The 12862-nt window shown below is 43.5% G+C and overlaps 1 protein-coding gene across 1 annotated transcript in view; it reads right to left on the reverse strand.

The window, feature by feature from the left end:
- Window positions 1-12123, reverse strand: part of Prkg1 (protein kinase cGMP-dependent 1) — a 1231555-nt gene extending 1219432 nt beyond the window's left edge. The window contains 1 exon segment of the mRNA NM_001105731.4: window positions 11858-12123. Coding sequence (NP_001099201.3) covers window positions 11858-12123 — 266 coding nt within the window.
- Between the last annotated feature and the right edge of the window lie 739 nt (window positions 12124-12862).

The following is a 12862-nucleotide window of genomic DNA, read 5'->3' on the forward strand; positions in this document are numbered from 1 at the left end:
TAGGAAGGGGAGATTGAAATCATGCATAAAAGCACCTGTCTCCAATACTAACAACCGGAATTCTAAACCTGGGATCCCTATGGTAGGAGAGCTAACTCTCTCCCACAAACTGTCCTCTGACCTCCACACATGCACCGTGTCACATGTGTGCTGCAACGCAATACACACTAAATAAATAAATGTAATTTTTAAGAAATCCAAGCTTAACACATTATCATCCATATTACTGGATTCTCGTTCAAATAAATAGTAGTAAACATACCCCTCGTCAAATCGAGCTCAATATCTCAACACTGACAGAGAGAAAATAAAACAAATCAGAGGGTTGGGGAGGAAGGGCTGTAACGGAAACCCTAGCCTATAAAAAGTAAAATCTGCTCTGTGACTCCAATACCATATATGTCCAAATCTTCCCACCAGTCTTTTTAAAAAAATGTAGCTGAGAGACTTGGAATTTGTTATTTTCCCAAGTGGGAGAGCAAGTTCCTCAGAGTCCTTCAAGTATCAAACTTGTATTCTGATGCAAAGAAAAACAAATCATTGTGATTCCTGCAGAACGCCTTTGTTATATGCATACAAGTTCAGCCTTACTTTCAAAGTCACATCTTGAGGCCCTGGGATTTTTCCTCGATTTATAAAACCACGTAGAAAGGCATCGATGCTACGTGGATTTATAAATCTGAAGGGTAAAGGGATGTGTAAATAATGTTTGCTTCAAGGAGTGTGTGTTCTTGCAACTATAAGCCAAGGGGAACATACATCAGACCTTTCCCTTGCTTCTGTGACGGTTACGTAACCAACGTCTTTTTTAGAGAACTGCCTTTAATGTTGTAAAGGTTACCTTCTCTTGTGCTATTAGCATGTCTTCTCTTTTGAGTAGACAAAGATATAGATATTTTCTCACACACCAAGCATACATATCCTCAAAGGGATTTAAAGAGTTGAGCCGAAAGTTTACTTTTTTTTCTTTCTTTTTCTGACTTGCCACTCTCACCTTTTGGCATTCATCCCATCTATAAATGACATTTCAGAAGCTGGCTGCAAGAATATTAGTTCCATCATTACTTCTGCTCGCAGCATTAACAATGAAAATAAACAGAAGCTGTTAACTGAGTTGAGGTATGTAAACAGAAGGGGATCACATATGGATACGAGAGAGACTAGTAAGCACTGATGGGGCCAAAAGCTTGAATTCTATAGTTAATCACAAAAGGAGTCATTTACCAAAGAATATTAAGGAATAATTATACTTCAGGGAAAGAAACCAACCACAACTCTGTAAGAGAGCTCTCTTTCTACATAAAGGTTTGCACAAGCATGCTTAAGCTCGGCATTGACTCCTTACTCTAGGAGGACTAGGAAGGGCTAGGAGAACGAGGTCAGTTTTGTATAGTTCTGTTGTCTGACAACCAGCCGCACTGCTTGGACAATGAAGCAAGCAAGGGAAAAGATAAACCTGAAGATTAAAACCAAAAGATTTGAAGTGTAGCCTTTACCCGCAGTCATCCAGAGGACACGCTGAGATTCTCATCCTGGTAACTATGACACAGCACTTCAAGTAGGAAATGTCATTCCCCCTCTAATTGCTTTAATGTCTGAATGGCTACAGTGTTGCTAGGCTGCCCTGTCTTGACTGCACCGCCTTCCTGGTATCCAGAAGACCGACAGCAAGGCCAGATAACCAGACACTGTCAAGGCAGCAAACCTCAAAAACTGCTGCTACATTTCAGGAATTTTCCCTGCAGAGATAACAAAGAGAAAGATGGGGGTGGGGAGGGGAGTGTTGCTTGCTGTTTGCTTCAGTGTGTCTAGGGGGGAGGAGGGTTTCTGCTAGACCTTGCCCACACTCCTCGGGAATAAAGTCTCCCCTCAGATCCACACTTCATTTTCTCTGCACCATAGGCTGACTGAAAAGCTTCTGTTCCTAACCTAGGAAGAATATGAATTACTGACCCACGCAACATTTTTATATATTAACAGTTGCAAATTGGCTTATCACATAATTCTGAAACACTTTTTACAAAGGCAATTCGTTGTCAAACAGAGCATCATTCTGAAGTTTATCTATTATCCTTCTCACTGGTTTAAGAAACATCCAGCACAACACTAGGGAAGGTAACCAATTGAAAAGACTAAATAAAAGCATTAATTCTAAACTGAATTATCTTTACTAATAGCACAACCTCCTTTGGCTATTGAATCTCAGCAAGACAGAGAGACAAAAAAAAAAAAAAAAAAAAAGGACATTTCTCTTAAGCCTTAAATCACAAAGAATGACAATCAGCAGCAAAAGTACTTCACATCCAGGCCCCTGAGGGGTTCACATAACAAGAGGTCACAGAGCGAATGAAATAGCCTTTTACAGGAAGACTGAATGACACTTTCCAAGGGAATATTGATTCAAAAACTCACAATCTGCTAGACATGACCCAAAATGCATCCCACAGTGGCAGGTGGGCAAAACAATCCTCAGTTCTTTTATGCCCTGAACTGAAAAAGCACTTTCTACTTAGGACATCTCCCCGAACCCAAGTTCCTGTTTTTAAGTATTCAAACATCCCATTCATTAGAGACCTCAGACTCTTTGATCTATGGTTATTTAACTATATTATGGAATTGCAGAACCATCAAGGAGATGGGAGCATCTACTTGGATTGTCTACTAAAGGATCTAATTTTTCTTATAATATTTTCATTATTATTATTATTATTATTATTATTATTATTATTATTATTGCATTTCCACAGGAGAGAAAGGAGTTGGGGCAGGGAGAGAATTCCATGTATCTGGTCACACATCCATCCATTTTTAAACCATACTTAATTGTCCATTATTCCTCCCCATTTCCTCCTTTCCATGAAATGTGATGCCAGAGGTTACCTCATGGGGGTTTGGACATTTCCCTCAGGTGACACCAATGGTCAAAGAACTCTCCACGCAGACTGCCCTGTTTGTCTTGTCTTCAAGAGAAACACTGGAGAGAAATTCACTTAGTGTTTTAAACACATTTCCTTGAATCATAACTGATTAGGAAAAATAGAAGTCTAAGTGTGTATCCTGTTGTTAGGAACATAACCTATTTAACAGGCTTTAAAATTCTCACACTGCCAGTTGGCTCCAACTACAAATATCATACCTCTGCTGCCATCTTGTGGCGACGGATGGCTTGCTGCTCTCCTCAACCTTTCTCCTTCCCAGGTGTTTTGTTTTGTTTTGTTTTGTTTTGTTTTGTTTTGTTTTGTTTTGTTTTGTTTTGTTTTGTTTTGTTTTGTTTTTGTTACACTGAAGCCTGAAGGCTCCCCTTCTTCTCCTCTTCTTACGTGGGTGAGCAGATGGCCTGGAACATTCTCTAGAATAAAGAGTGGACTTTGTGCATTTCTTGCCCCGCATCTAACTAACCCCTCTTTACACCATGCTTACCCACCCTCCAAAACAAGAGTGAGTCCTGGGAGAGGGATGAAGTGAGCAGATCCCTGCTGTTAGGTGGACCCAGCCAGACTCAGGCTACAAGAAGGGGGCCTTCCAACCTCTGCTATTTTTTCTGCGGTTTTATAACCACCTATGGAGTAAAAGTCATAAATCTGAAGGGAACTCAAATGTTTTTACTGGACGGTGTTAATTTAACTCTTAAGTAAACTCGCGTAACGAGTATATTTTATAAATGCTAACAATTTTTAATTCTGTGTCCCCAGTTCAATTCCCCCAAAGCTACTGAGAGACAACTATGTAAAATACCATTCGAAGAGGGGTACAGAGAGAACCCGAGGAGACGGAGTCCTCTAAAATCCGGTATGAGCAAGCAAAACAACGAATATGAAAACGTTACGTTTCTCATGAGGAAACAAAGACTTTAAAACAGTATTCCCTAAACCTCTGTTTCACTATATCTACGTTAACCGCAATTTGTACTTTTCTACTTAAAAGAAAATCTATCAAACCTTAAAACTCAGCTTATTTTAAACAATATAACTACATAACTCGGTTCTGATGCGTTAATCAAGTGCTTTCTCCCACCATGTATTAAACCCTAACTATTAATATAAAGTCAGTTCACTTGTGCACACTTAGAAGCCTTCCTATCACACTAATACTATGAACATCACACCTTGGGGACCCCGCTGTGAGGCTGAAATACTAAGTTGAGTCTAGGAATCTAAAGCCTTTTTGTCCACAAATAAGCAGCTTGGTGAGTCAGAGTGAAGAAGCGGCTTTCAAACCCTAGATCAGACGAGGGGCTCTTAGACACTTTGTTCCTGCAGTGACTCACGAGACAGATGATATCCCCATGTGTACCATACTCCTGTGAAGGGACAAGACCATCTGGGGATCATGTGTAATTTCCTGCTATACATTTGTAAGCCTCCCCATCTAGGGAGCCAATCAGAACTCAGGGAAAGACGTTCCCAAGGGAAATGCCTGGGAGTGCACTCAGCCCTGTTTTTTAAGAAACAAATAATTCATGAATTTTGATTTTTTTAAAAAAAACTCGTCATTTCTTCATTTTAATCTTATAATCAATCAAATGCATACCAATTTGTGATACCACAGTTGAAATCGGCTGGGGTGAGAGGAGGATGCCAGGTTGAGTATTTTAAAGTGACTTTACTCTCTGAAAGGACACGTCATTTAATGCGAAGCGCTTTTACCCTCAAAGACACAAGGTTCTTTCACTCGTCTTTAATATATTCAGGATATACCTTTTCTCTGAAAAGTAGCTCATGGGAGGGAGAAGCCTGGTGAACTGTGGCTTTTATTTAGTTGGAATTTTTCTTGTAAACAGACCTGGTTTCTTCGCAAGGCTTTACAGCCTAAGATATAAAAGAATTTTCTATTTTCGGAATTTCTGGCCCACGTAAACAAGTCCTTCGGTGACTGTGTAATACACGAAACGAGTCCCATGCACACTGTGTGGGCAACGAGAAGCTTCAGGAAAAACACTAACATTTACCCAAAGGCTTTCTAGTTGCTTGTTAGACAATCCCAGAACCATATCGTTGAATAAACAGACCCGGGAATATTTGTGAAAGGCAAACATACAAATATTTTTAGGAACCCTAAAGGGTTTTATAACAGTCTGTTTGTAGCATTTTGAGGTCAGAGAGCTCAAAGGAAGAGGGGTCTGGGAATGTGAAATGTACTTTGAAGCCCTCTCTCAGTTAGACTGTGTACAGAGGAAGGCCTGAGTCTGCAGCAAGTGTAACCGAGGGTTTATTTTAGTAGCTGTAGCTGCATCGTTTCTATTACAAGTTAAAAAGTCAAGCGAATTTCTACGGAAGAAATTACAATAGACGCCTTGCAAATGAAGACTCTCATGAAACCAGCACATCCGTATTGCCCCTTGACCCCAATGTGCCATACTCATAAAGGAAAAAAAAATCAGCCCGTATTAAATCCCAGGACAACAAATTTGCTGCTAATGATGAACTCCCAAGAACAAGTCAAACCAATACGCACAGGGAGAAGATGGACAGACCATCAGGTGCTTTGAACATGGCAAATTTCAGATACTGTTTTGAAACTCTCTAGTCAACGAAAAGTATGTATTGTGTGCTCTAACAGCTACAGGCGTTTGTAAGGCAATGTAAGTTTCTATTCTATTCACCCACAGAACAGTATAGAAATACTTACAATAAAACCAGCAAAGTCTGTGCTCTGTGCATGTTCTCTGTGGTTTGCATGAAGATTAAGAACTCCACACAAGGATGCTGTTATTCAAGAGTCAAAGTATTAAAACAAGAAAGTGAGTTCTAACGCCCACCCTTCGTAGATCCAGGTAAAAGATATGTCTGGTAAGGATTCATTAGTTTTCATTGAATAGATATTATAAAACATTACATATCTTCAATAGGAATAGTTACATTATTAGTTTAGGAAATTCAAATTACACACACGTACACACACGCACACAGATGCACACTCATGCACACATAGAACTATCTGGAGATATAACAGATTTTAAAATGCAGTAATCTTTTTTAAACAAGTACATTTTGCCCCATGTCTATATTATGTGACTTTTACAAGCAGACTGATCTGGTAAGGCTCAAAAATGTCAAGCGAGAAGCAAGAAACACAGATCTAAAGAACACACACACGACTCAGGAAGAGTCAGGAACAAAGAAAGTGGTTTAAAAAAAATAGGGCACCGGATAAGGGAGAGTGACAAACATTGATTCTTGGATCTGGTTCTGGGTGAAGACATAGGACGAAGCGCCTAATAGCGGGCACAAGCAGTTGAGAATCTTCAAGATACCGCAAGAAGAAAAACAGAAATAAAAAGGAAGCCTTCCTTTCAACAAGTACGTTTTTGGGATAACCTAAACAAGTTCTATAATAACAACTACTCTAATAAATTCATATCAGAGATGGAATTAGGTGGTAATTGGTATACATCTGCATACAAATGTACTGTGAACATCTCTGTGTATGTGTGAGCATATATTTCAATTTTCTTTCCTTTTGTCCTAGTTTCTCGTCAGTGAACCAAGAGCCTAGCAAGCAAACCGACAAAGCCAGAGTCAAGGTCAATATTCCTTTCTGACAATTCCCAAGCTTCTGAACTTTCAGTTTGGTGAAACAGGATATGCTATTCCTGATTTATCTCAGAGCTCAGAGTAACTTCCAAAACCTACAAGAAACCTTGATAACGTGACTCTGGAGCCTGATAAGCAAATTCTCAGTGGGAAACACAAATAATTATTCATACCCTGTGCAGCTATGAAATCACCTGAAAATCTTATCGGACGAAAAGGCGTAGTGCATTCTTGACGTCTTTGAGTAGTAATGTCAAGAGCCCACTAGGAAACAGGCCCTCCGACAGGAAGGAGGAAAGAGAAAGGACTTCTCCTGTTTGCTCAGGTCTGGTGTGAGGGTCAAGTTTCTGATGGACATGTGATTGAATGTAAGTATTTGACCTCAGCTTACATTAGTGATTCAAATGAAGAGGACGTCCTGGCACAGGCAGGTCCATCTAGAAATGTGTTCTTGGCTCCAGAACTAGAACTGGGCTCAAAGAAATGTCACTTAGACAAACACAGGTAAATGCTATGGCAAATGTATCAATTTGGAATATCTGGAACGGATGCACAACCAATTAACATACAACGCCCTTCAACTGTTATTTCTGAGATGCTTGAAAAAGCATGTCCTCTAGGATTTGTTTAATTTTCTGGTTGCTAAACCAAGGAATCATCTATCTCAGGCACAGCTTGGGCTGAAACCCCATGTGACATGCTAACACTCAGACTTGTCCCTTTCAGTGACATGTGGCAAGATATAAGGGTGCTCATCAGCCAGCCAGCCTGAAACTCTTCCCCACACTATTAGCTTGGCCTTAACTTCCTGTCCAAAACTCAACTTAGTCAATGTTTTCTCCCCAATGCTATTGTGAGAATGTGACGATGTTAATCAGAAAGTGACTTACAAGTTAATATATCGATCATTCTCTTTGATTACAGCTGTGGTAAGACAGGAAAGGGTTAGCACATGGCGCTCGCCCCGCAAATGCAAAGGGAATCTAAAGGTGGCAGTCAAAGCTATTCTAATGCCTTTCACAATGTTGTTATTCTTCAGCCCTGCCTTGAACGTAACACTGGGCTACAGAAGCTAAGAGAAGAAGAGGATAAGAGATTACCAGTAAGGAGTCCAAGAGCAGGACTACCTGAGGACTTCCCAGCTAAGCAGATCCACACGTGGTATATAGGATAGCTGTAAGAGTCTACTGGCCTCTTTGGAATGACATCAGTTTAGCTCATGATAGTTCCTTTCTACCTGGTGAGAAATGCTCACTGGTTACTGAGAGTGAATGAGCCCTACTCTGTAACCCTATGTCTTTTTTCTTTTCTTTTTTTTTTTTTTGGTTCTTTTTTTTCGGAGCTGGGGACCTAACCCAGGGCCTTGCGCTTCCTAGGTAAGCGCTCTACCACTGAGCTAAATCCCCAGCCCCAACCCTATGTCTTTTATGTGGACTCTAAGAACTATAAGGTTAGGGTATAAAACTGTGCTGGTCCTGGGTTGGCAGTCTATAAGCAAGTTGCTAGATCTCAGACCTGGAATTCTTTCCCTGAGAAATGCAGGTACCATTTAGATGTGCTACAATTAAAAGGTGAATGGCTGCAACAGACACATCTTCCAGCAGTGTTGTGGCCAAAGCGATAAGCTGTTGCTATATTGTTGCTTTTCTCGTTGTTTCAAAGCTCAGGATATGCTCTGTATGAACAACTGATAAGATACTGCTAAGTAACTTAGAAGTAACACAATATAGCCAGAACACATTGTATTGATGTTGCTTATATGAAAAGGAGGCTACACCTCTTGACTTAGCCCGAAGGTCAAATTACATCTGAATTGGATCAAAGATGCAAAAAAGCAAGGGTTTTCTGAGGCATCCAGTCCATGGATCTGTGCCCCATAGAAGTCCAAGTTCCTGCTGATCAACCGGCATCACAAGAATCAAGGGAACTAGGATGAAAATAGCGCCAGCCACTTTGGAATACTGTCTGCTCTTATTCTGGGAACAAGTTAATATTGATTCTAGCCCTTGCTCAAACTAATTTAGAACTTGTGTGTGGTCTCCTGAGCATAAACTAGTTAATGAGGTAGCCCAAATAAGGAACCTGCGTGGATATGAAAATTTAAGGGGAAAAAATTGAGGATAGAAAATTCTTGATGTGAAATATACGCATAAAGGGAATGGGGTTCCAGGGGGAGCTGTGGGAAATACTTGGAGTTCTTTGGCTAAAAGAAAGTATTTAAAACATAAATTTAAAATACCATCACCATCGTCTTTGGGAAGAGCCTGCAGTTTTCAATGATAATCACTTGATCCCCCGTGAAGCATTTCTTAAGGGGTCTGCAAGTGAGCACTGTAGTAAGTCAGATGCTTTCTTTTTAAACAGGATCATCATTCTGTATACTTGATACTTGTGCTTGAGAGCTGGGAGCTTCCCCTTCCCTGGTATAATTTCCATCTAAGCATTCCTTAGATACTTGGATCATTCTTAATGGAGAACAGCATTATATCCTCTGTAGACACATGGAAATCTGGATAATTGGGCCGAGTTGATTATAGCAGTAGATAATTTTTCCCATTTCCTTCCACTACGATAAAAGCTTAAGACATGTTTTGCCACCTACTATGTAAATTATTTTTAGACTGCAGACTCTCCCTAAAGCATAACTATATAGGAAAATCTTCTTTCAGTTTTTCCCTCTAGACAAATTCCTAATTCAAACTAAAATCTGTTTTCTTGTCAGTATAAAACTGAAGCGTCCTGATAAAATTTGAAATGAGCCTTCGGTGTTAATAGCTATCATTCAAATTATAATTGAACATTAGTTTTGCAATAAAGCACTGTGCTTCAGCCATGGCATATCCCTGGAGATAGAATATCTGCTTCCTAAACTCAAATACCAGAGAAACACAAAGTATTCTTTTATTTTGAAGACATCAAGCCTTCCTAAGTGTTTCCTCTCTTACCTAAACCAAAGACGTCTTATAGCCGATACGTTAGTACTGTCTCTTTAAGTGAGTACCTAATTCCAATGGATACTATGCCCATATATTATACCTGTCAAAATTCTTTAAATGCTAATGAGTCACCTTACCGAAAATAAACTGTGTGCTTCCTTTTGAAAACTTGAAAGTATGCACAAGTGGGAAGACGTTTTTCCTCAGTTCAGTGTAAACCAGGACAGAGAGGAAGTAGAAAAGTACTCCAGATACTTGTTCAAAACACAAATAAACGAGCCCTTAATCTCTATTATATATGAGCTTCTCTCGAGATGAAAGTTCCTACTTCAACAACAAAATCCGCTGGGTGGGGGTGTGGGATCAAAAAGGATGGTATTTCATATGACACAAGCCATTTCCTCTTCGTAAATACAAAAACTTCACATTCTTTGAGAATGCTTGTGGGGGGGATGGGGCGTTTCTCTGTTAAGCTGGCGCCTAAGACTAGGCTCTGGGAAGGCGGGTTTTCCCTGGTGAGAATTTCCTCTCTTCTGTGAAGCCATACTGTTACTCCAAGGGGCACAGCCCAGATAGGAAATCTGAAATTTCAAAAATGCGATAAAGCTCGAACCGGCAGCCCTGGGAGGCAAGCAGCTGCCTGGTGACCGCTGATGAAGTGGCTTCTTAAGGAGGTGGGCAGATTGATTCCAGCTGCCGAGCGCCGGGCAGGGCAGCGGCCGCGGAATGCGCAGCCAGGCGGAGGCAAGATTGCAGCAGCTTCCCAACCTAGGGCCAGGCCAAAGACTGACTCTCTTTGCAGTTTCAGCCTAAGTGGGAGGGGAGCGGCCTCATTCCGGGCAATAGGAACTTTGAAAGCAGTCTGGGACAAAAGGTACCAGTGTCATTTTAAAAGTCGAAGGTGACTTGGGGTATCTGAAGGTCCATGTTCAGAAAAGGAGCCCACAACCTAGGTGGTAGACTTCTGGGGGATTCCTGTTAGGTTATCCCTCACTCATTCCCAGCTCTGGAGCTTCTGAGAGCTTTGAACACCACCACCCCAGCCCCCCATGTTGTCTGTTTTGCTTGCTGTGGTCAATACACTAGTGAGTCAGAAATAGTGCAATGGAGTGGCGGGGAGCATGGGGGATACTAGAACTGAACCAGAGGGGTACCTAGGATAAGGCTTGCTCTTCCGAAGAACTAGTCTCAAAACAAGAGAGCTAAGTGTGTGTGTTTGAGGGTGGGTAGTTTAATAGTCCCCCGAGAGCCCCAAAGTCAGACACCAAGTGATCTAAGAAGGAGGAAAGGGTAAGAGGTAGGCGGGCATAAAGGCACGCCTAATGGAATATTCAATATCCTGAGAAATGCACTTTCGGCCCTGCACTTCCAGAGACTAAAAGCCAGTAATGGGCTTTGGAGTCTGCACTTCCTCCCCCTAATGTCCACAGGGCTTTAACGCTGCAACCGATCGATCAGCCTTCTCCGCAAAGGCGGCGAGTGGAGTGCAAAATCTTCCTACTGTGGCCAAAACCCATCCAGTCTCCTCTGACCACCCCGAAGAAGCTACACAACTTTGAAGTGAAAAGATTTGGCTCTTAAAATACCCGGGAAGAAGAAAGCAGGGGCGAGGTGGCGCCTTAGAGAAAACTCTGGCCTTCTCTCCTTACCCCAACTTCGCTTTGTTCCCCCACTGGTCTAAGCAGTTGCCCCTAACCTGCTTCGCGTGCAAGGTGACCCAAGCATCACCAACTCCTGGGCAACTAGGAGTGGCACTTGTAGAAGGAACAGAAGCAGAGCAAATGAGCGCCCAGAGGTGGGGTTTTGTGGCATTCTCTTGATGACATCACAGCTCCCCTGAAAGTGACCCTGTGAATAACCCTCCCCTCCCAGCCCTTGGCTGGAGGCTGGATCTACCCGATGGAGACCAGCCCCTGGTCCGCCCCAACGCGGTCCAGAGCCCTCAGGGCAAAGCTCACCCTCCAGACCAACTCTGTCCCTAAACTGAACTCGACCCTAGCTGGCTTCAGGTCACTGAGCCTGGATCCCAGGGTCGCCTCTGGGAAGCTCTCCAGGCCGGCGGACAGTCAGGGTTCTCTCCCAGCGTGGGCTCCCCAAGAGACAGTAGCCCGCGCCGTCGAGCGCGGGGTAGCAAACTTTCCGCGGTCCTTCTCCCCACCCCCACGCCACAGGGGCGCGTCTCCACGGAGAGCTCGCCTTTCCCAGCCCGCCAGAGACAACTACAGCACGTGATGCACAGAAACAAAAATAAACACTTCCCCTTCCCGGACCGCCTCCGCGAGCAGGGGGCGCCATGCGCTGTCCGGGAGCCGCAGCCCCCGGTCCTGATCGCTGCCCCCACGGGCGCCCGGAGAGAGGGGCCCCTGCCCCGCGACGCCCTGCGCCTACCTCTCGGATTTAGTGAACTTCCGGAACGCCTGGCGCAGGTCGTGGAAGGACCTGTAGGTCTGCGGCTCCGCGGAGATGCCCTGCGCCCGGGTGGTCCGCGGGCCAATGTGGGTGGAGGGCACGGGCAGCACCGACTGGCATTTGTGGAGTTTCCTCTTCAGCTCCTGGATTTCTTCCTCTTTCTCCGACAGCCGCTTCTCCAGCTCTTTGATCCTCTCCTCCTTGAGCATGAGAATCTTCGCAAAGTCTTCCTCCAGTTCGCTCATTTTTATGGTTAAGCCCGATCCCCCTTCTAGAAACTTTTCCTCCGGAGGCAGCAGCTGGGACGGCGGCAGAAGAGCGCAGCGAGCCGGGGACTGGGGCGCTCAACCCGGAGCACAGAGTGCAGCCCCGCTCCTGCGATCGCTCCTGCTGAATGGACTAGAAGCTCAGATGGGAGGATGAGGCGTCTAAAAGGAAGGAGAGGAGAGGCAGAGTGCTAATCCCTAGCGTCTCTGGGGAATAGGTGATTATCTTTCATTGAGAAACCAATTAGAGCCGCCCTTCCTCCCCTGAGACCCCCCTCCCTCGTCCCCCTTTCCCAGTCGCTTGGTGAGAATACGCGCGAGCGCGCCACCCCACCGGGAACCTGGTTTCCACAGAGGGTTGGACCAGGGAGCCTGTGTTCACTCCATCACAGACACTCTTCTATGCTATATGGTACCAAAAGAAGGGAGTGGGATGGGGTGCTTCATGACACTTGATCCTTGAAATAGCAACAATTACCATGTGATCTCTCAAGGATGACGCAGTGCTTGTAACTGGATCCTGGGGGGTGGGGGGTGGGGAGAAAAGGAGAGAGAGAGAGAGAGAGAGAGAGAGAGAGAGAGAGAGAGAGAGAGAGAGAGAGAGAGAGAGAGAATGAGAATGTGTGTATGTGTGTGAGAGACGTTTCATAAATATTAAACTATCTTTAGACAATAATAACCTAAAGAAATCCATCTTTTTTTCACCATGTCCTTTGCT

This window comes from Rattus norvegicus, chromosome 1, assembly GCF_021556685.1.
Source record: "Rattus norvegicus strain SHRSP/BbbUtx chromosome 1, alternate assembly SHRSP_T2T, whole genome shotgun sequence".
NCBI lineage: Eukaryota > Metazoa > Chordata > Mammalia > Rodentia > Muridae > Rattus > Rattus norvegicus.